Below are 23,300 nucleotides of genomic sequence, written 5' to 3' on the forward strand. Positions count from 1 at the left end.
TAAAAAGATCCCAAAGTCACACACTCCAGCACACTCCCATCCTCAACAACTCTTCTCTACTGTCTGAGTCTTAAAATACAAACACTCCACACACTCTCTCACTGTGCTTGTCATGGTTGTCATGGTAATTTCCAATGCCCTGCTTCCAACACATTGCAGACTTTCTAAAAATAATGATCTCTAGTCGGTTTTGTTTTTATTATTATTATTATTATTATTACGCCTTTTTATCTCCGTCTCTCTCCTGCTTTCTCACTGTCTCTCGATTTTACACTTTATTTAGCTTTTAGGGCAGATATAGCACAAGTGTTTGTGGCTTCTATTCTTTTGTATTCTTAGAAATACTCTTAATTATATATCTGGTATCATATAAATTCCAAATAGGAATCTCATAAATAATAAAAAACAAAAATAATGGTGTTAAATAGCAGTGGTGGATAGACGCTGATATTTGCGGAGGCAGATTTTTTTGCTTCTTATAAGCGAGGCAGAATGTGCCTGGCTTGACAGTCAGCCTTCAAGACATTTACAATAATGCAGTGTAATTGAATCCACAAACCCAGTGAGCAGCTCTCGCTTCTGGAGTTCTGCTCCATCTCATCCACTCCGACAATGTCACATCAGAGAGTGCAAAGGTGTGAACAGTGTTTCTTTTATAACCATCTGATTGTTGGAACTGGGACATTGTGGAGAATAACATAAGACAAATGCTATTTCTTTATACTTCAAGCGAGTGTGCTAGCGTTATATAAGGATCATCCTCATGAAACAATGTCCCCATGACTTACAATTGATATAATTAACAAGAAAATGCTTCAAAAGACATTTTATTTATTTTAAGACAAATTATTAGAATTCTATGAACTATGTAGTTTATTGATTTATGCATTTTCTGAGAAATACCTTTTGTTAAGTCCTGTTACGATGTAAAATGTCCTGTTTTAAAAATATAATGGGTAGTAAGAAAGCACTTTTTATATCATATAGTTAAAACGGAGGTTTCTCTAACAGTTTATATCAGTATTTCATACTGTTTACTACTCTTTTGTACACATATTGTCAGTGCTGGGTAGTAACTGATTACGTGTAATCTGAATAATGTAATCAGATTACAAAAATTACTTACAATCTAATTAGATTGTTACATTTTAAAATATCTATAATCGGACTACAGTAATCAGACTATAATTACATGGAAATTTGAGAGGCCACAAAGCCTTTGACCACTGGATTTACAGAAATCATTTTAGTTTTAAGAAATGTTTTCTCAACATTGCATATCGAATCAACTCAATTCAATTATTCGAATTATCCCTCAGCAAGTTATTTAAAGGGGGGGTATAATGCTATTTCATGCATTCTGACTTATTTACACTGTTAAAGAGTTGCATTCTCATGCTAAACATGGCCAAAGTTTCAAAACATGAGTGATAACGGAGTATTTCTGTGCCAAATCACTACTTCCGGTACAGGATTCGGAAAGTTTTTTTTCCAAATGTGTCCTGTATGACATCAAAAGAGAACAGAATTCCTTGTATAGGCCCTTCTCCCTGATAAGCGTGCACACATCACCCAGAACAAGAGCTCGTATCCCTCGTTCGGGATACGGAAGCCGAGAGATTTTTCAACAATGGCTGTGTCCCAATTCAGGTTCTGCACCCTTTGAAGGCTGCATAGATCATCGAGGCAGTCTCATTTAAGAAAAATAACGTTAGATTGCAACGTAAGAAAGAAATTACAGTATTTTACACCTCACAATGAGTATCAGTCAATTTTATTATGGTTACTTTTCTTAAATATGACATCCTTGATGTATGCAGCCTTCAAATGCGACCCCCGAAGGACACAGCCTCCGAAATGAGACGCAGCTCCTGTCACCAAAAGAGTGTGTTTTTGGTTGTGAAGGAAAGATTACCTTTTTCAGCTTCCCAAAGAACCCAGCATTAAGGGAACAGTGGATGAAGTTTGTTTTTCTGGGGCAGCAATGGAGTTGTGCATGTATGTTTGTTGGTTCCCGGGAATTTGGTGACGAATACTTTGTAAACAAGTCCCAGTTCGGCGCTGGATTTGCAGATCAGGGGCGGTGAGTAAAGCTGCATCAGATGTCTGTGTTTTGTTGGCAATCAGTGCACAAGTGCATATAATGTAAACAACACGAACATTTTTGTTCCCTTTTTATTTATAATGATGTCGCAGCTAGCATGCGATCTCTACGCAGAAGCTGCGTGCGCTCGTGACTCTTTAGCTCCGCCCACGGCACTGACGGCAGACACGCCTCCAGGATCTCGGCTTTTTTCGGAAAGACTCAGTTTGGCGGATCTATTTTTCATAAATATGACAAAACTAAAGACTTTTTGGAGATATGAAGGATGCATTGTTAATCTAGTCAAGATTAACATGAGATAATTTATTTAATTATTAGCTTTTGATTAAACTCCCCTGCAGTTCCTTCACAAACCCCAGTTTGGGAAACCCTGATGTAATGTAATGTTTAATACACTTCATGTTGTTGATAACAAAGAATGGAATATATATTTTCTTTCTCTTTTTTTATTACAATATGGCACAAAATTATCTTATTCAATGTGACAAATGAATTAGGTCAAAAGTAATCTAAAAGTAATCTAAAAGTAATCTAAAAGTAGGCTAATGGATTAGGTTACTAACTACAATTTCTACTCAGCACTGCATATTGGTCTCATCAAACTCAGCAGTTCAACACTGATATGTGGACAAAACTGTAACAGAATCTGATTTCACCAAGTACGACATGTTCCTGGATCAACATCTTTGTTGATCCTGGAACAACATTCCAATCAACGAATCAGATTTGAGGGACAAGTGTATAGTTTTGTCAAGTTTAGGCTTACAACCAGGGTTAGGTGCTTCTAGATCAGTGTTATTCATTCACCTATTATTTCCCTCTGATTTTAGGTATAGGGTTAGGGGTAGGGATAGGGTTAGGGTTAAATTTTCGGACAGGAATGTTGTTCCAGGAGAAATTTTTGCACTTAACTCTAAAACATTCAACACCAAGAAATGGTTTATCCTGATTATAAGAATATGAATTCCAAACCTATTAGCAGGGTTGAAATAATGTAGCATTTTAAGGTCTCAGGGTTAGTAACAATAAATAACTATACCAGTTTTAGCTACAGAAAGATATTTGGGATTCAGTGTAATTGTTTAAGAATTAGCCATGGAAAAATGTCATGTGTATGTCCTTTAAAGTTCATAAGGTTCAGCAGTTAACCACTTGAATCATAATACTGTAAATAGCCTATGACAAGGAGATCTATAAAGAGAACAAACATGTTGAAATGGAAACTCAATTAATTAATTACCAGCAGAGACCCATAAGCAAGTTATTCTTTATTTCTGTCATTTATTACAAATAAGCTTCAAACACATGTGTTTACATAGAGCCTTGACTGATCCTGGTTCTAGTTAGATTGGTGACTGGCTGAGGAAACAGGATGTACAGTATAATTGAAATATAACTTTTTTGGTTACTGAGGAGCCAGGTCATAACATCGCTGTTTAATATCAGCTGCTTCAGTGAGGTAGACATTGAGACAATTCAGTCACAGAATATCAAGAAAAAAGCACAGAAGCAAACACTACACACAAACACACAATACTTCAATGGTCAATAAACATAGATTATCACAAAGGAACACTTTCACTTGAAAATGTTATAACCATTGCATCTTTGTAAAAGATTTTCAATACCAATAAGCGGATCATTCCATAAAGACAGGTCATAGGAAAGCCATTAGGTGATACATATTCAGAAAAAGAGAACAGTCTTTGAAAGAGAAAAACAAATTATACATTTTACGCAAAAAAAAAAGTATTATAGTGCACCATTGAACAATACATGAAATTAAATAATCAATCCACTAGTGTTGTCAAAAGTTCGGTATTTTAAAAATGTGACAATACCTGCATTTCCCCATAGCATTTTGAGTGTTGTTGAGCAGGTTCTTAAACACCTCTGATTGGCCATTGTGTTCACACACTCAACAGATATGTCTTTGATTGGCTACAATGATCATCGCTTCAAAAACGTGTTGTAATAAATATTGTGTCTATTTACAACATGTTTTTAAAGCGTTGATCATTGTAGCCAATCACAGACATATCTGTTGAGCATGTGAACACAATGGCCAATCAGAGGTGTTTACGTATCCGCTCAACAGCGCTCAAAATGCTATGGGGAAATGCTGGTATTGTCACATTTTTTAAATTTCAGTACCGACTTGGTACTGAAGTCGGTACTTTTGACAACACTACAATCCACATACACCTTAATATACAGAAAAGTCTATATACCTAAAGTAGGTATTGTCATATAACGTAACATGTAAAATGAACCAGCAGTTTCAATATCTGTGACAGTTGTACGCACTTTGAAATACTTGGTCTGAACCATTTAAATGTAGAAATATCTCTCATATAAAGAGGACAAATGTTCTACAAAGCTATTTAATGTTTTAATGATAGCAGCAAAAACGGTTATCATCGCTTTTAACGTTTTTCTATAGCTCATAATTATGGCAACAAATATTCTTATCTTAGATAAGAGTGTGTATGTTCTTAACTTACACGGTTGTAATAAGCCAACTAATGCAATTTACTATTTTTTAAAAATACTCAGAAAGTTTGCGAACAAAAACTCTGAAAAACAAAATTTGAAATAAAAATTATTATATATAGCCAATGCCCACTGGAGTGGATCATTTAGCATAAACACTTTTTGACTATCTACAATTGTAAATAAGTGAACAAATCATCTGGTTTCTATGATATAACAGTCACTTTATGGTAAGTAACAGTCTACACAAGTCTTTCGTAAGTAAGCCTTGGAGTAGAATGCTTAGATTATAATCCCATACAATGGAAATGTAAACTTATGACATGGCACAGGTTCATAAATTAACAGTCTAAAAATTCCAAAAGCTATTTCGGATGTAACAGTTCTCGTCATTTACTTTCATCGCCAGAAATACTGATAATGGTTGAAGAATGTGGCAAACAAAATTTCTCATGAACATTTGGATGGCATCAAAACATTATGGCTACTGATTGCTTATTGTCTGACACTATCATTTGGACCATATTGCCAAATACTACTATGTTCATGCTCAGATAATTTACTGAACATCACTAAACTTAAACTAACACAGCACAGGCAAGATTATACAATTAATTCTGTGTAATTTAAGGTTAAAGTGAAATTGTAGTGGCTCTAAAGGCCTTTATCTAAATTGATTCCAAGAGGCGACAGAATAAAACAACTTTTTCCAAGTTGACCAAGCTCACATGTGCATAGTCAAACCTCTGTTTTACGCTCACATGAAACACCAATACATCAAGACAGTCATTTAAGATAGTTTGAGGAAATACATTTAGTGATTACTATATGTACAAAGCCACTTTTGCTTTTGAAGTTTCAACCATAAACTATCTATGTCCTGGACTCTTGAAAAGCATACTTCAACCTTATAGGCTTCGTTATCTCTAACTACAATCTCAGTCTACAGTTAGACCAAGCTACCAAAGTTAGGACTGTTCAGGGAGCCAAAACACAACTCAGAAGATACATCTGGTGGATGTATCTTCTGATACATGAGAAGATACATCTGGTGGCCTTCACAGAAACTGGGTGTTCCAGTGTGAATCTCACATCTACCTCATTCTCAGTTGGACTTATGTTCACCATTCTTGGCCCATCCTCTGGTCATGGCTGATACCACGACGCTGTACATATTGAGCCAGGCCTGGCGTAGTGGTGTTGTGTAGGCTGGACCTAGGCTGGACTGAAGCATATAGAGCAAGGACTCTCCAACCACCTAGTGAACACATGAAAGAATCCAATCAATCAACCAATGGTCTGGAAAATCACAATGACTCTCCTGAAGATCACTGTCAATCTCATTGTCGTCTTTGACGTTTAGGTGTTACGGCTGCAAAATGTGATTTATGTCATCTAGTAAGTGATGACTAGACCTTGCAGTGTACTCACAGCAAAGGACTGGGTCTTCACCCCAACTGCCTGGTGCTTCCTGCCCAGGTTCAACAAGAATTCCTCCAATGTATGTAGGTCATCAAGATGGCTCACAGCTGCATCGATCACTAGCATGACCTGGACAGATATACAACCACTCTTGAGCTGGGTTTAACATTTCTGTAAACTCAGGAGTTGGGCCAAAATTGGTATAAAAATATACATTATAGGAGTGTTCATTTGCCTAAATCAGTGGATTCCAATCCTGGAAGGTCTTCTTCCAACGCTATCTCATGACCAATTCGTACGTATTTTACAAGGTGGCTAATTCGTACGAATTCGTACGATTTGTCTAAACCCCAGTGACGGGTAGGTTTAGGGGCAGAGTTTGGGGTAGGTCATTCATACGAATTCATACAGTTTGTCAACTCGTAAAATACGTACGATTTAGCAAAAAACTTACGAATTCGTACGAGTGAGGTCATATGAATTCGTACGAAGTAGCCACCTCGTAAACTACGTAGAAATTGCCGTGAGATTGGGTTGCATCTTCCTACAGAGTTTAGCTTCCACCTGTTCCAATACACCTGCTTGTATGTCTCGAGTAATCCTGAAGATCATGATTAGCTAGCTCAGGTGTGTTTATTTGGGGTTGAAGCTAAACTCTGCAGGAAGGAGGCCCTCCAAGAGCAGGATCAGACACCCTGGCCCTAAATTACCAATGTGGCTCTATGGTACAATAAACAACAACCAAACATATCAAGGAATGTGTTACTGTGGCCAAATTTGCTAAAGAATGGTGCCATGAATTTATTACAGGAACAATACCTCTGAGGCAAGCCTGGAGTGCTAACTTTGCTGAAGGGCACCAGTTAATGCCTAGATGGTAACCTTCGTCCTACGGAAACTCCTAAAAGTGCATTTCCTACTACAGATAGGGTTAGGATTAATCTGTCCATCTTGACAAAAGCCTTGCTCCTTGAGGACTAAACCAGCAACCTCTTAGTTGCCGGCATAGTATCTCTACTTTAGTAACGACGCCACACCAAGGCTTTTTCTCAGCTCTATCAAAATGCAAAGAATGGACTTGTGTTTTCATGGAAACCAGTCTTTCCAGGCTACCTTGAAAGGGCTCGAAAGGACACGAGGACACGGAATGCATCTTTGTGAGATGTGCCTTGGTCCTGTTGCTCAACTGTCCATCTCAGCACATTTTAATATGCCAAAAAAAATGTTTTGTAGGCTTTCTCCATTTCTTTATCACTTTATTAAAATGATGTCAAACAAAACGACAAATGTTTACTTTCATGGGCCATCACATGTTTGCGTTGTTGTAGTGGGAATCTCTTGTTTAGAGGTAGAACAAGAGAAGGTTTAAATGTACACAACCTTCCATACATTATCCACCCACAATGACTTCTGGGATTTCTAATGGTTTGATTCTCTCAAGTCTACATTCATTGCATTCTCAATATCAAGAAAACATCCAGGTAATTTCATACGTCCTCAGTACTTGCGTTCTGTGAGTATTGGAATTGAACTTCGGCAAGTACGAGAACACAAGGACACAAGATCGCATAAGAACGCATACTTAGAAATGGCTCAAAAGTAGGTTCCTGCACTTTACCAATTGTTACAGATTTGACCTTTGAGCTCACCTTGGTGACATGCTCGAGGAACTCTGGGCTGGAGAGGCATTCAGGTGCGACCCCACAGTTTGTGCTGTAGCTGAAGAGAGTAAGTAATGCTGGATCCAGCTCAAATAACCTATCAAGAAATGTTACACTTAATTAGTCAACACTACAAAGCAGTACACTGATGGTCACCTTGGTTTTGCCAACATATTTTGTTGATCCTAGAACAACATTTCTGTCCGAAAATGTGGTCTTAATCCTATCCCTACCCCTAAACCTAACCCTACCATAACTTATCCCTAAAATCAGAGGGACATGATAGGTGAATAACACTTATGTAGAAGCACCTAACCCTGGTTGTTAGCCTAAACTTGACATAAATTGTAAACTTTTCCCTCAATTCTGACTGGTTGTTCCAGGATCAACAAAGACGTTGATACAGGAACATGCTGTACTAATCTCGTTCACCGTACACTGACATGGATCTTCAAACGCAATTGTTTACTTCGCATTTCCTTAACAAGAAGGGAAATTAAATTAGGTAATAAAAGTCATTTAACCTTGAATAATAGAAAACAGAAAAATGTGTATCCTTTTTCCTTTGTAGCTTTAAGTCCCCTTCACTTATTTCCCCAAAGAAAGTCATTTGAAGAGGAATGCTCAGGAAAGTGATACTTGGTAGCATCTTTCCTCAGAGAAGGTGATTCTGGTGAAAATGATCTTGCTGCTCCCTGTCGCCAAGCAACAAGTCAAGCCTCTTACTGAGCTGCGGTTAGAGAACAGACAGCGGGAGACTGATGGGGAATTTTTGATGGATTTAAAGAGATGTTTGTTAATTTGCTATACCTTCATGATGAGTACAATCTTTGAGTTATGGAAAGCATCAATCCTCCACTTTGATTGCCAATTACTGTACTGTATTGTATTTAAGTGCTTTATTTACATAAAACCCAAAACATTTAATCATTTTAAAAATAATTTAAATGAATTTTATTATTACAATTATTTTTGACAAATGCTTCTGTCTCACAAAAACACAATGTACTGTAGATGTACGCCAGATGCACAGCTCTGTTTGCAACTATCAAAATAAACATGCCGACTAATTGGAATAGCATTATCCCTGACTGCAAAAGAGTTTGAATACATTACCTCGTGAACATAACAATTCCATGTGGCACCTTGTTCTTCCCCAGACTCTCCCAGCTGTCCCGGATCAGACCTTTATCTTTTTCAGAGAGTTTCTCCATTGTGACCCTCAGTAATGCTGTGTTCCCTGGTCGTTTTCAATGTTGTGGCATCAAAATGTGTTCTTCAGTTTAAAGCAGGACCTCCTGAATTCCCATTTCCAGACTTCCAGAGTTCAGTCTTCAGGTATGACCCCCCTGTGAAGTGCCAATATTTGCAGATATCATTCGCCAAGGACAAATGAGACTTATCAGAGGAGCGTGCATGATGGACTATAGGATCAAAAAGCTTTTCAAATACATTTATTTTACAATCTATTTGTAATGCATTGCAATCAATTTTAATGCCAACGCTTTCTGACAAATGCTTCTTGCACTCAATATCTAGAAGAGAAGAAACCTAACTTAGCCCTGACTTTATGGTCACAATAAACAGTGTGTGCAGCTGACGTACCGTTCCTTCACTGCTCTAGAGGTGACCTTCTTCTCTCACTGGCTTCGTCTGTCTTTCTCTGGCATTAGGATGTCTGTTTGTTCACTGCGAATATGTATATGTCAAGCCTGCTATCCTTGTGTTTGCTCTCTCTCTTTCTCTCTCTTTCTTTGTCTCACTCTCTCTCTCTCTCTCTTTTCCTCTTTGCTCCCCCCGCTCTCTCACACACATGCAAACACTCACTCACTTTCTCTCTCTTTATCTCTCCCTCTATCTGCTCCCTCTCCCCTCTCTGTATGTAACCTCATAGATGCTGTTTGATGTGCATTTAAACTAACATGAACAAACCTTTTTGGCAATCTTCTGCATTTTCCAAAAAACATATAGATCTTTCCTTATTCAATTCACACTGTAACTGTCCCCAAATTCTCATCCCTGTGATTTTGGGCTCATATGGACAGTATATGGAAACATATAAGGACAGAATGGAAACATCTCTGATCTCCACTGCTTTAATAGCACATGTTACGAGCCATAGCTCCTCCTACAGGTGAGAGTCTGGCCTTCAACAAAATAGCAACACCTTCATGCATTCCGTATGCATCTATAATAAATCTATAAAAAAAAAAAAAAAAAAGGAGAACTAATGTGAATTTACTGTTTCATAGATGATTGAAAGAAGATAAAGATTCAAAGTACTTTTGTTTTCGAATAACTGTAAAGAAACAAACATTTTCAAACAAACAAACCTTGCATAAGGTGGTATTCTTGCACACAATCAGTTAAATCAACTGCATCACTGTATTCTTTGTGCTTAGAAGTAGAGATGCACTGATACAAAATTTCTCTGCCGATACCGATAGGCAATTATTCAGAATGATATCTGCTGATACCTATAGTTTGTTTTCTTAAGGAAAAAATCTCTCCGAAATGCTTCAAACTATACAGAGAACCCTCTCATTTGGTACATTACTATAATATTAGAGGTTCAAATTAACAACAGAGCTATTATATTCAACTGCTACTTATTTTCAGATATAATAATTACACTTAAAAACTGAAATGTTTGCATGTAACTCAGGTACATAAGGTACTTTACATTAACACTTGTCTTCATGGCAAATTTATTCAAACATACATATATAATTAACAGTAAATAAGCTCCTCTCTTGTGTTTATAGCTAATGAACTGTGAACATTGGATAACTTTACTTAGGTAAATGCAATGTTATTGTTCACAAGCTGTTTTATTGACGTCTTTCCACAGGTTGAAACACTGATTGAGTGATTACATGAGATGTGATTCATTTCTGTAAGTTGTACTGTATCTTTCAACATACCTTCTGATGTTCATGCATGTTTTTCAGGCTATAACTTGTATTAAAGTGGAAGAAAAGACTTGTGCTTCGAGCTGCTGCAGCGATCTGTCACGTCACATTTAAGAGTGTCAAAGTCATTTATTGTTTGAATTTCGTGATAAAATGGACAAAATTTGAAAGCTGAGACTTGCTTTAACGTCACTGTTTTTTAATTGTTTATGCGTTATTGTTGCGTTAACTTGCCCTAAATTCAACACAAGAGAGATTTTCTTCATACACAGTATGAGTTGCAGTCTGAACACATTTTTCCGCCACCTTTTGATTGACAGGATATAATCGGCTTTGATCGTTGGCTGTTTTTAAACAATCGGCCAATGGAAATAATTGCTTTTATCGGCCGATTCCGATTATTGTCCGATACATAGATGCATCTCTACTTAAAAGCATCTCTTCTTTATTTAAATAAAAATTCCAATTAACCAATAAGAATTGTACAGTTTCAGCCATCAGAGAACCATGAAAAGGTTCTCTCTATTTCTTCAGAAAACCATATATGCGCTACAGAACCCAAACCATCTGAAGAATAAATGCATTTATCGCCTATCTACTGTGTAAGATCATTAACTTTTCTCTGTAGAGCCCTATACTTTAAAAAAATGGTTGTCTTTGCTGAACATTCACTACCGTTCAAAAGTTTAAGGTCAGTAAGATTTTAATATCTTAAGAAATGAATACTTCTATTTAGAAAGGATGCATTCATCAAAAATGTCAGTAAATACATTTAAAATGTAACAAAAAAAATCTATTTAAAATAATTGATGTTCTTTTGAACTTTCTATTTGAACTTTCTATCTTTTCTATTCTCTAATAAGAAATGTTTCTTGAGCAACAAAATCAGCATATTTGAATGATTTCTGAAGGATCATGTGACACTGACGACTGGAGAAATGATGCTGAAAATTCAGCTTTGCATCACAGGAATAAAGTACATTTTAAAATATATTAAAATAGAAAACAATTCTTTAAATTGTAATAATATTTCACAATATTACTAATTTTTTATCAAATAAATGCTGACTTGGTGAGCATAAGATACTTTCAAAAACATTTAAAAGATAGAGACTGAGTTTTTATGCTTATTAAGAAATATTAGTCAAACCATGTTTGTTTAGTTTTATTATATTTTTCTTCATGATCACATGGAGAAGTTGAACAAATGTTTTTCAGGGATTCCCCAAATAATTTGCACATTATGTCCCACCTGATTCAGAGCAATATCTAACGTGTTGTCAATGTAAGGGACATTCAGTTTTGACAGCAAGACCCAAAGCACAGGAGAGAGCACAGTTGCCATGGCGACCTCGCAGGAGCTCTTGAACTTTCAGTTACCTGACACTTAAAGCTCAAGATAGAAGCTGTCCGTCAAATGCAGTGTTCTGTCCTCCCTAAATGACTTGACTGATGTGTCAGTTTCAGCATGTGCATGAAACAGGATGGACACTTGAGTCTGCCGGTCAACTGTATTAAATTTACACACTTTAAGGGTTAGTTCACCCATAAATGTCCCTCATAGACAGCTATGCAACTACCACTTTGACACTTCAAAAAGTTCATAAAGAAATCGTAAAACTTAAAATTAATCCATATTAATTAAGCGACTTAGTCCAAATTTTCTGATTTTATGCAATTGTTGTTTATAATTTTGTTCTTGCAAACTATACTAACTTACACTTTCCAAGTTGTAGATTTATCAATTTATAGTCTATTCTGATTTTTTTTTCTTTCTTTAACTCTTAAATGCATACCTCGGGTCTTTATCGACCCGGGACGTCATTCACTACCCTCCTCCTCATTCATTTTTTAAAGTTAGACATCAACCTTCTTAGTATTCCTCAATCAATTCATTATAAACAATATAACAAGAAAAAAAGGATAAAATGATAAAAGAATGCCTGTTTTCCCATTCATTTTTTTGTAAAAATTGTATAGGGTCGCTAACGACCCGAGGTGTGCATCAGTGTAGGTATATTTTTTTCTGCACAACAATAATTGAAACTTTGATGACGGAATAAGCGCAATTCTCCTTTATTCCACAAGTTGGCAATGTCTGATACACAATGATGAAGTGACGTTTCATTCAGACAGAAAACGAAAGAATAGGCAAAACATGAAATGGCTCAGCAATTTACTGCGGAGCAGGTACTGAACGCAATCAAATATGAGTATCACTGTCACTGGATGGATCTGGTGAAGCTGTTAGCGAAGGAAATATTGATTTTGAAGATGTTGAAAATGATATAGTTTTGAGAATATGTTTGAGATCACGAATGGGCTCATATTCGGTATCTCAAACATAAAACTAGCCTATTATTTGCTGAATGTACTGGGTAATGAGCTCTGACGAGGACAGTGATGATGGCATAAAACATCTGCTCAATCTGAGCCCTTCCAAGCTCCAGAAGGTAACAAAATATGATTTATTTTATTCTTCTGTAATTGTTACTCTAATATCAGAGGAGTTTTAAATTATCGCGACAGGTAGAGATACATCCGTGTTAGATATAGATCCGGGTCACTAAAGACCCGAATATGTAAGAATGATTGGTGAAACATTCATGCATTTAAGGGTTAAAGTAACACCATTACTGACAATCAACATTTTGGCTGCTTGAGATTCTCCAGCTTTGTTGTTGTTGAGCAACCGAAGTGCGAGCTGTTAAAGCTCTGCCCTCTTTTGGAAAGGGGGCCGGGAGCAGCAGCTCATTTGCATTTAAAGGGACACACACAAACGGTGTGTTTTTACTCGCACACAAATAGGAGCAAATTTGACAAGCTATAATAAATGATCTGTGGGGTATATTGAACTGAAACTTCACAGACACATTCTGGGGAGAACAGAGACTTATATTATATCTTGTAAAAAGGGGTATAGCCTAATAGGTCCCCTTTAAGATTATCATGGTAAAGCAAAAGCAGAAATTATGCCTTAAAATCTTTAAAATAACTAAACTTTCCATCCCTATACACAGTAACACAAATTCCTTTAATTCCTTAAAAAATCACTAAAAATCCAACTAGGACTGAAGAAATTTTCCCTATGAAGGGCAGCTGGAGTAAAAAGCTGTTGATGTGGCAAAATGCACTAGAACAAACTCTTTTTCCAATAGTGGATAAATACGCAGAACTGTTTACTCGACCAGTGCTGACTCTCAAAATAGCCTGACTTCAGGAATGAGAATTTCAGATGGGTCTTGTGCTAAAGAAGAGTTGTCATAGAATGTTATTTGTATATTTATTCAAATGGAGTTTCATGAATAAAGCTATTCTCTGTGACAGTTATAGTTTATAATTATAGCAGCCACATTTGACAAGACTCCAGGTGGAAGATGTGTTTGTGCTAAGACAAGGCTTCTCCAATTTACCATTTGCAAACCTTGAGGGAGCCCAACACCAGACCCAAGAGCTGTTTCAGTGGTTTATAAGATGATTTAATGCGCAGTAAGTAGAACTCAAGCAAATATACTGCTTTTAATATGGTTGCCAAGGGTTTTTTGGGGGTTATTTCTTTCTTTGTTGGGTCAGTAGCCCCCTAACATACTAAGAATCATAAAATTAAACTTGCTTTTGATTTCTGTTTTATTAAAAATGTTATGACACCCATATTGAATTTCTTGAACATTCATAATTCCCTCTGTATTGTAAAAACATTAAAACAACAAGAGGGCTCAGCTATTTAAAGACCCACACTGCTTCACTAGCACAATATGTATATATATAAAAAAACTACAATCAAGTTAAAAATAAATAAATACATAACACAATATTTCAAAACTAAGATGATCCGCCAGTGATTTGTTGTCTGACCACAGTCTCCCCTGCACATATGGAATATTGATGGAACACGTCTTCTGTCAGCACAACTCTTCCTCTTTGGTTTCCACATTCCCTTCTTTTTCCTCCTCATTTGTGACACTGTCTTCCCCACTTCCTGCACTGTAAATAAAATGATAGTAGAACACCGTGAATCCATATGACCGCTACACCATAATATTTGCATGGTTACTTTTTCACTATGCCAATGACAATAAAGCTTATTCATGGATGACATAAAAGAAAGATCTGTGATAAATAGATCTTTCCATATGTCATATGTCCACAAAAGAGGAAACCTTTCATCAAAACTAGGATAAATACTTTAACACACTGTTAAATCTTTGCACTGAACAGATTTGTTCTGCTCTGTGATAATCATAACACATATTCACTGCACAAAAAAAATGGACACACTTATTTTAAACCCCCACCATTCATGTGTCTCCATACCTCTTCTGGGTTTCGCTTTCAGTGCTGTAATGATCCTCATTCACAGAGTCATTGTCCTTGCTTGATTCTCCCTTTGATCTCACGAAATTTTCATCCAAACCTGCTTGTTCCAAAGTATTCTTATATCTACGTTCAGCATTATTCTTGGCATTTTCCTGAAAGTATATATGGTATAATTATTGAAATATGTTGAATTATTTAGAAAATAATAGATTTTGAATTTCAAGAGTACCTGCGACACCTGCTCAAAGAGGTACGGGCGAGCTGTCACTCGTGATTTGATTTCCTTCAGCTCTTTTTGATAATCTTTCATTCTCTCCAGATCAGCTTGCCTACATCCACAAGGATCCATAATCAGTTATTACATTCCTGATGGCTTGTTCATTCATTAAAGTTCTCTGACATTTTTTTTCAAAAGCCCTGTTTCCACCTGGTATTAAGATGCGTTTTGGTCGATCGGGCCACAAGTGGATGATGCTAAATACAGGTGTAAATGGGGTGTAAAACATTTTGAGCTTGTCCACTTTCGACCACTTCCAGAGGTAGTCAAAAGGCCTGTTTACACCTGGTATTAAGATGCGTTTTGGTCGATTGGCTCACAAGTGGACAAGAGAGACACATAACTGGTGTTACCTGGTACACCTGGTGTTTTAATCCATCTCTTCTGTCCACTTCTGTCCTGATTTCTTCGACGGGAGAAACTATGGACGGGCTAAGTTTTGATTTAATAGGCGAAATAACCGTGCACAATTTGCATATGAACATGACCAGGAAAACAATAAGACAGCATCAGCTTTCGTTCATGCTCTGACAGCTGCGAGACTGTGCTGAACAGGATAAGTGCATGTTAAAAAAACAGAAATGTTTAGAGAACATTGTGCTTAGGATTTTTTCAAACCAGCAAAGTTTTAATCCCACTTGGCTAGCATGCTTCCCATAATGTTTACTGTGTTAGTAGCCAGAGAGTAGGCGGTCTTTAGTGGCTGTTCAAACACTTTCGACCTCGTCTACACCTCGAACTCAATCAGGTCAAATGCGTTTTCGACTACCTCTAGAAGTGGATGAAACGTTTTAGACTCCGTTTACACATATATTTAGCATCATCCTCTTGTGATCCGATCGACCAAAACACATCTTAATACCAGGTGTAAACAGGGCCGAAAACGCATTCGACTGGACTGCTTTTGTAGTGTAGACTCTCATGTGGTTGAATGTGTTCAAACAGCCACTAAAGACTGTCTACTCTCCGCCTACTGACCTAATGCATAAACATTATGGGAAGCAAACTAGCCAGATGGGATTTAAACTTTGTCAGCTGAAGACCCAAGTTTGGTTTGTGTCTCCCTCATCTACTTGTGATCCGATCCACCGAAACGCATCTTAATACCAGGTGGAAACAGGGTCAAAGTGCTCACCGATGCTGTTTGAGTTTCTCCTGGTAGACCTCTTTAAGACTCTTATGGGGGTCCATTGCTTTGGCTCTCATTGCCACTGCCCTGCTCATAGCTTGAGATTTGATTCTGTGCTGCTTCATCCACTCTGCGTTCTCCTGCTCCTTGAGGTCCTTCAGCTCCAGAGATCTCCTGTATGACAGGCAGATTAAACATCACTTTTTTAAATTTCATTATTTTTATTAGGAAAGCACATTTTATTAAAGTGCCCCTATTATGCTATTTTAAAGGTTATTGATTTTGTTTTGGAGGTCTCCTACAACAGGTTTACCTGCATCCAAGGTCAAAAAACACTTTAATTTTCTCATAATATACATTGAAGCATCTCCTGTTTTCTCACAGTGTGATGCACAGCCTCACACTCCTTTCGGAGAGCCTACTCTTTACTGCATGCCAGAAATGAAACGCCCATTATCATATCTAAATTTCAGCTCCAGAGGATATCTCAGCGCTTGTAGACACAGTGATATGATAGCGTGGGTTTTACCATATCAATTAGAGCCTGAGTCCTTATCCTTTTGAAGTGTATGCAAAGTGGATTTGCTTTTGCAGCGCTGAAAACAGCATCTTCTTAACAAGTCGAAAACATGAACCAAACTCTTCCAGGTCTCAGCTACAACTACAGTGTTTGAGGGCGGGTCAAAGTAGACAGTTGTTTGTGGACAGCCAGTGAAGATCATACGCTGACATTATGCACATGTGTTACAAACCTACATAGGGTCATGCAGGAAGTAAGACTGGAATTACTGACAACTCGTTTCAGGCAGTTCAGAATCGGTCCTTCCTTTTAGGGGACAATAACTCCATTTATCGTCCACTTTGATTTCTGAAACTTTGCAGACCTCAAACATCTGTACTACACACTACATGAAAGTTAATATTCGAAAAAGCATAATAAGGCACTTTATATAAATCAACACTTCATTTTAATGGAATAAATAAAATTATAGGTGCATACATAAATAACATCTATGATACATACATTTGTTCATTATGAAAAATAAGTTTTTGTTTTTAGTTACAAAATAATTCAGTCATATAACAACCGAAATATGGTGCAAACATGGTACAAAATACAAAAAATAACTTTAAAGTGAACACATTTTATTTCTGTAATATGAAATATTTCTGAATATATTCCAAATCTACAGTCAAACCAAAAATTATTCAGACATTTTTGATATTTTTTTATTTATTTTTTTTTTTTTTACTAGTGGGTGCAGGACACTATAGTTCATTTATGTAAGTGAGGATAGCAAAATAAAGTAAACTGTGACATATTATACCCAAAAATTCTTCATACAGTGGACTACCAGTAAAATTGATAAAAATTTGGAACCAGAAATTATTCAGACACTTTGACCTGACCAAGTGTTATCTGACATAATTAAGATTAATTTTTTTTCTGACACAGTTTAACTCTAAGATCTTGTCATATTTTATTACATTTTTTTTTTAAACTATAGTGAATAAACTGTATTAATGAATGAAATGTACAGTCAAAATTTTGGTTTGACTGTACATATTTTTCAAATTTCCCATTATTTAAAATATTTTATTATTGTTTATTTCTTTAAAATGTTTATTTTTGTTTATTGCTTTATCAATTATTGCAATAAACTGTTTTACATTAACAGGTTTTTAATTTAATTTAATTTAATTTAATTTGTAAAACCTAACACTAGCCTAAAACAATGTTTAAATATCTGTTTGTATTAACATTAACCAACAGCCTGTGCAGACTAGGTGGCATCAGTTTAAAAGGAAAGTGGTGGAATAAGATTTGATAAAGAAATTTACAAATACATTTTCTTTCTTTGAAATATAGTGAATTTATGAATTGTGTAAAAAAAGACCATAATTGTGTATTATAAACGCATTACAAGTAACGAGTTATGTAATCAGATTACTTCTTCAAGTAACTAGTAAAGTAACGCATTACTTTTTCAATTTACAACAAAACATCTGTTACTTTTTCAAATAAATAACGCAAGTTACTTTTTCACATTTATTGACTGACAGCTCTCCTGTCCCCATTTTGAGAGAAATAAAGTTCAGAGGTGCGCTGTGTGAACATGATGGGTATTGTAGCTCTAGACTAAATGTGAACATGCATTTACTCATCTCACTTGCAAACATTCAGAATTCCTCAAAATGAATAAAAACAGTGAAATGCAATCTCAGAATTACACACAAACCTGTAATAATTAACTATATTAAATTACACAGATATACTTTATGTATTTAATCTCACTTTATTAACCAACGTCTTTGCTGCTGACCTTCAATAATCTAATTCAACCATACTAATAAGCAAAAATGACTTTAGATTAAATTTAGAAATAAGAGTGTTGAACTTCCTTCTCCTGTATCCTGTTCTTCTTTAATCCAGAATGGCAGCACAGCTGAAAGGTTTTTTGAGCTGCGCCCTCTACTGTACAGGTGTGAATATGTATTTCCTTCAGCCTGAGGTTTATTCATTTCACTTTTGGTGTGAATGGGCCTTAACATTTGCCAAAAATAGAACTTTTTTGTTGTTATTAAAAAACAAACAAGCAAGCCCAGCCCAGCCCAGGTGAGAAAAAGTAACTAAGTGTTAATGTTTTATTGGACTTTAGACATTCATAAAATTGTGAAAACTGAAGAAGCAACAGACTCACCTTACAGCCATGGATCTTTTCCTGGCAGCATCTGTTATGTAAGTTGGAAGAGTATCCATAGACAGTGATGTCAGGCCACCAAATGAACTGCTTCTCTTTAGATTCATTTTGTCTGAAGATTTCTAATTTTGAAAAATTGCAAAACATAATGTTAAAGGAATCTTCAAAAGTTCATCAAGCGTCTAAAATCAATTCTACTCATGAAAATAGCAACCTGTGGGTTTTCTGGACTCCTGTGGCGTGGCTGTAGTGCAGATGTGCGCAGCTGGAAGGGTTTACACTGAGTGACATCTCTCCTCTCTGCTGTCTCCATTGCCTTCTGTTGAAAGGCCTGGTAGAGCTTGTCAAAGTCAGGCACAGCGGCGTTAGTTTTAGGTCTGAAGGACAGCTTCTGGTCCAAGTAACCCAGCATCTTGTTTTTGCTCTTCTGAGCACTGCGGCTTTGGCTATCTGCACTGGCTTCCTTCCTTTGAATAGGTGCTGAGGAAGCTTTCAGAGTCTCCTGAGCTCTCAGATGAATGCGAATCTTCCTTTGCTGCTCCTGTTCTGAACCACCATCACATCAATACAGTTTTAGAGTCAAATGAGGGTGAGTGCATTATGGATTATTTTAATTAAATTAAAATTAAATGTACATTCTCAAACTAAAAATTCAAATTAAGCTGTATTTTTGTTTTCCTTTAACTATGTTTAATGATCAAATAAATATGTTACATATGGTGTTTCGTACATGCATACACTATACTAGTTAAAAGTTTGGAATGATTAAGATGTTTCAATGTTTTTTTAAAGAAGAAGTCTGCACTTATTTGGTCAAACATTAAGTAAAAACAGTAATATATAAAATAACTGTTTACTATTTGAATATATTTTAAAATTTTATTTATTCCTGTGGTGGCAAAGCTAAATTTTCAGCATCATTACTCCAGTCTTCAGTGTCACATGATCATAAAGAAATCATTCTAATATGCTTTTGACCTATAGCGTGAGAATATGAAATAATATTATACATTATTTTGATTAAATGTTAATATAAAGGCACCTTTTAACTGTTCAGGAAACCTGGGGTCTGAAACTGCTTTGGGTATAGGTTTCCTCACACAAACTGCTTGTGTTTTTTCACTTTTATACTCCTTCAACCTCTCTTGCTTCTTCTCCTCCCTCTTGTGGAAACTGAAGGGCTTCTGCATGGTCAAGAGGAAATCTCTCCTCTGCTCACGACCTTCCTTCCTCAAGCGCTCTTGTTCATGGATGAGGTCATTATAAAGAGGTTTAATGATGTGCTCAGGGACGGGAGCAACACGAAACTGTTTCTGACACTCAACCAGTTCTGCCTCCTCTTTGGCTTTCTGTGAATCTTGGGGGAGAGGCTTCCTCTGCCTCTCTGTCACCGTTCCCTGAGAATTCGTTCCAGTAGTTCTTGGTGGCTTGATTCCACTTGATGTAAAATTCCGCAGAATCACCTTTGAGCTGAAAACAAGAGTGAAAGATGTTCGTTTCAAGCCAAACATCGTTATCTTTCAAATGAAAATTACCCCAAGCCTTACTCACCCTCAAGCCATCCTAGATGTATTTGACCTTCTTCTTTCTGATGAACACAATCGGAGATATATTAATAAATATCCTGACACATCCGATCTTTATAATGGCAGTGAACAGGGGTCACGAGTATGAAGCTGAAGAAAGTGCTTCTATCTACATCCATCCATCATAAACGTACTCCACACAGATCCGGGGGGTTAATAAAGGCCTTCTGAAGCGAAGCGATGCGTTTGTGTAAAAAAATATCCATATTTAACAAGTTATGAAGTAAAATATCTACCGCCTTCCGTATTCAACTTACGGAAAAAACGGAACTGGCGTCGCGTCAGTTAAGCTTTTCCGTAAGTTGAATACAGAAGGTGTAGGACGTAACGTAAGCGTTTTGAACTGCGAGAGTTTTACACTTTCTTCGTAAGTTGAATACGGAAGGCTGCTGGCGGAAGCTAGATATTTTACTTCATAACTTGTTAAATATGGATATTTTTTTACACAAACGCATTGCTTCGCTTCAGAAGGCCTTTATTAACCCCCCCAGAGCCGTGTGGAGTACGTTTATGATGGATGGATGTGGATGGAGGCACTTTCTTCAGCTTCATACTCGTGACCCCTGTTCACTTGCCATTATAAAGATCGAATGCTTCAGGATATTTATTAATATAACTCCAATTGTGTTCATCAGAAAGAAGAAAGTCATATACACCTAGGATGGCTTGAGGGTGAGTAAATCATGGGCTAATTTTCATTTCAAAGTGAATCCTTTAAAGGGTTAGTTCACCCAAAAATGAAAATTCTGTCATTAATTACTCACCCTTGTGTCGTTCCACATCCGTAAGACCTTCGTCATCTTCAGAACACAAATGCAGATATTTTTAATGAAATCCGAGAGGTTCTGTCCCTCCATAGATATCCAACGCAACTACCACTTTCAAGGTCCAGAAAGGTAGTAAAGACATCATTAAAGTAATCCATGTGACTCCAGTGGTTTAACCTCAATTTTATGAAGCAATGCGAGTGCTTTGTTTTGCGCAAAAAACATAATTTACCACTTTATTTACAAAATAATATTATCCAAATAAAGTGGTAAATTATTTTTTTGTGTTTTTTTTTTTTTTACTTGCGTCATATCATAAAATTGAGGTTAAACTACTGGATTCACATGGACTACTTTAATGATGTCTTTCCTAACTTTCTGGACATTGAAAGTGGTAGTTGTGTTGGATCTCCATAGAGGGACAGAAACCTCTCAGATTTAATTAAAAATATCTTAATTTGTGTTCTGAAGATGAACGAAGGTCTTACGGATGTGGAATGGCACAAGGGTGAGTGATTAATGACAGAATTTTCATCTTTGGGTGAACTAACCCTTTAAGATATGAATTACCTGTGGTGTTTGCGGTTCTCAGAGTATCGGCCATCATGATCGCTGATGCTCTGCTGCAGTATATTGGTTTTAAGTATCCACTCAGTGCTGCTGGTGAGCAGTGAGTTCTGCAGGACCCTCTTCTCCAGCCCAGTCTGGTGCTGAAGCTCTAAATTCTCCAGCTGCTGCTTGCGTTTGGCCTTCAGAGCCTCCAAATGGACCTCAAGAGATAGTTCAGACTTCTTCCTGTCCTCCTTGAAGGACAGCAGGTTTTCCAAAACGTGCACATTGTCTCCCTCTTCAGATCTAGATAAATCTAAAGTGGGAGAGATCTGGATGGACAATATGTATTTAGTTTGTTAGTTGGATTGATTGATTGATTGGTTTATTGATAACCTAAAGAGCGATATCTGAAACTTTGTATTATAAGCATTTCTCATGTTTATTGCCTCTTTAAGATGAATCACTCCTCATTTGTAAGTTGCTTTGAATAAGTGTCTGCTAAATGAATAATAAATGAAACAGTTAGTCATGAACATCTGTAATTTTGTAATTAAAAACACCCCTAAAAGTACATTATGACATGCAGTAACTAAAACTACTGTAAACAAATATTGTGCCATGGGGTGCACTGATTTCCATGAATGAATTCAGACGGGAAAAAACGTTTACATATATATACATATGAAAGAAAATAACATTTTATGTAATCAAAACATTGACTTGTCTATTGTTGCTGCTTTTTTGAACGTCAACAGCAATGTTGTTACTATGGCAACCCTAAACGCGCATAGTTACGCTCTGTTATTGTTGTTCTCCGCATTCAAAAGCGATTCAAATTAATTGTAAACAATAAACCAAGCAGATTAATCAATGTTAAATCGATAAATGCACTGGAAAATTTCAGACACTTGTTTCCCATTTGAACGCAAACTCTGGTATTGCATAACCTCTTCCGCCATTATTGCTTTTTTTCTCACCATTGTCATCTGATCCATGGTGTTATCAGGCCCGCTATGAGGAAATCATTCAAACACTCATCCATTAACTGTAAAAGATCAAGACACACTCCATTTCCTTGGAATCGAAAAATATTATGATCTCTAGCTGCACCGATGACAATCTCCACCCACCAGCGCCTGAACACGGGCACCGACAGACTCCTAAGATTACAGTAACATTAAGTCCTTCAGGAATGTTAGATACAAAATACCATCTGTTTCGCAGCAAAATATGTTTTATGCAGCAACAAAACAAGGACACATGTTGCCTAATTATGCATTTAAATAAACTAAACGCGCTTGATTTTCCCTCCACGACGGCAGGGGGCGCGAAAGGGAACGTGCTTCCATCATGCTACTTTCTAATAAAGAACTGGAAA

At 36.6% G+C, this 23,300-nt stretch overlaps 2 protein-coding genes across 2 annotated transcripts; both read right to left on the reverse strand.

Annotated features, from left to right (window-relative positions):
- Positions 1 to 3,351: 3,351 nt before the first annotated feature.
- Positions 3,352 to 9,481, reverse strand: ngb (neuroglobin). The gene is made up of 5 exons (XM_051869438.1): positions 9,286 to 9,481; positions 8,797 to 9,029; positions 7,669 to 7,777; positions 6,029 to 6,148; positions 3,352 to 5,855 (listed from the first exon to the last, which is right to left on the reverse strand). The coding sequence occupies exons 2-5, from the start codon at positions 8,892 to 8,894 to the stop codon at positions 5,703 to 5,705; spliced, it is 480 nt and encodes a 159-aa protein (XP_051725398.1). The 5' UTR covers positions 8,895 to 9,029; positions 9,286 to 9,481; the 3' UTR covers positions 3,352 to 5,702.
- Positions 9,482 to 14,092: 4,611 nt separating this feature from the next.
- On the reverse strand, positions 14,093 to 23,169 carry fam161b (FAM161 centrosomal protein B). The gene is made up of 9 exons (XM_051869429.1): positions 22,900 to 23,169; positions 21,941 to 22,251; positions 20,060 to 20,487; positions 19,232 to 19,563; positions 19,018 to 19,139; positions 16,322 to 16,489; positions 15,139 to 15,238; positions 14,907 to 15,061; positions 14,093 to 14,576 (listed from the first exon to the last, which is right to left on the reverse strand). The coding sequence occupies exons 1-9, from the start codon at positions 22,915 to 22,917 to the stop codon at positions 14,495 to 14,497; spliced, it is 1,716 nt and encodes a 571-aa protein (XP_051725389.1). The 5' UTR covers positions 22,918 to 23,169; the 3' UTR covers positions 14,093 to 14,494.
- Between the last annotated feature and the right edge of the window lie 131 nt (positions 23,170 to 23,300).

This window comes from Ctenopharyngodon idella, chromosome 17 (assembly GCF_019924925.1).
Source record: "Ctenopharyngodon idella isolate HZGC_01 chromosome 17, HZGC01, whole genome shotgun sequence".
Classification (NCBI taxonomy): Eukaryota; Metazoa; Chordata; class Actinopteri; order Cypriniformes; family Xenocyprididae; genus Ctenopharyngodon; species Ctenopharyngodon idella.

Coding starts and splice junctions, on each gene's coding strand:
- ngb (XM_051869438.1), bottom strand. CDS start 8,894: ATGGAGAAACTCTCTGAAAAAGATAAAGGTCTGATCCGGGACAGCTGG. Junction 6,149..7,668: donor TCCTCGAGCATGTCACCAAG/GTGAGCTCAAAG, acceptor ATATCTGTCCAG/GTCATGCTAGTGATCGATGC. Junction 5,856..6,028: donor TGAAGACCCAGTCCTTTGCT/GTGAGTACACTG, acceptor TGTGTTCACTAG/GTGGTTGGAGAGTCCTTGCT.
- fam161b (XM_051869429.1), bottom strand. Junction 20,488..21,940: donor GAGAACCGCAAACACCACAG/GTAATTCATATC, acceptor TCTTGTTTTCAG/CTCAAAGGTGATTCTGCGGA. Junction 19,564..20,059: donor GTTTCCTGAACAGTTAAAAG/GTGCCTTTATAT, acceptor ATGGTGGTTCAG/AACAGGAGCAGCAAAGGAAG.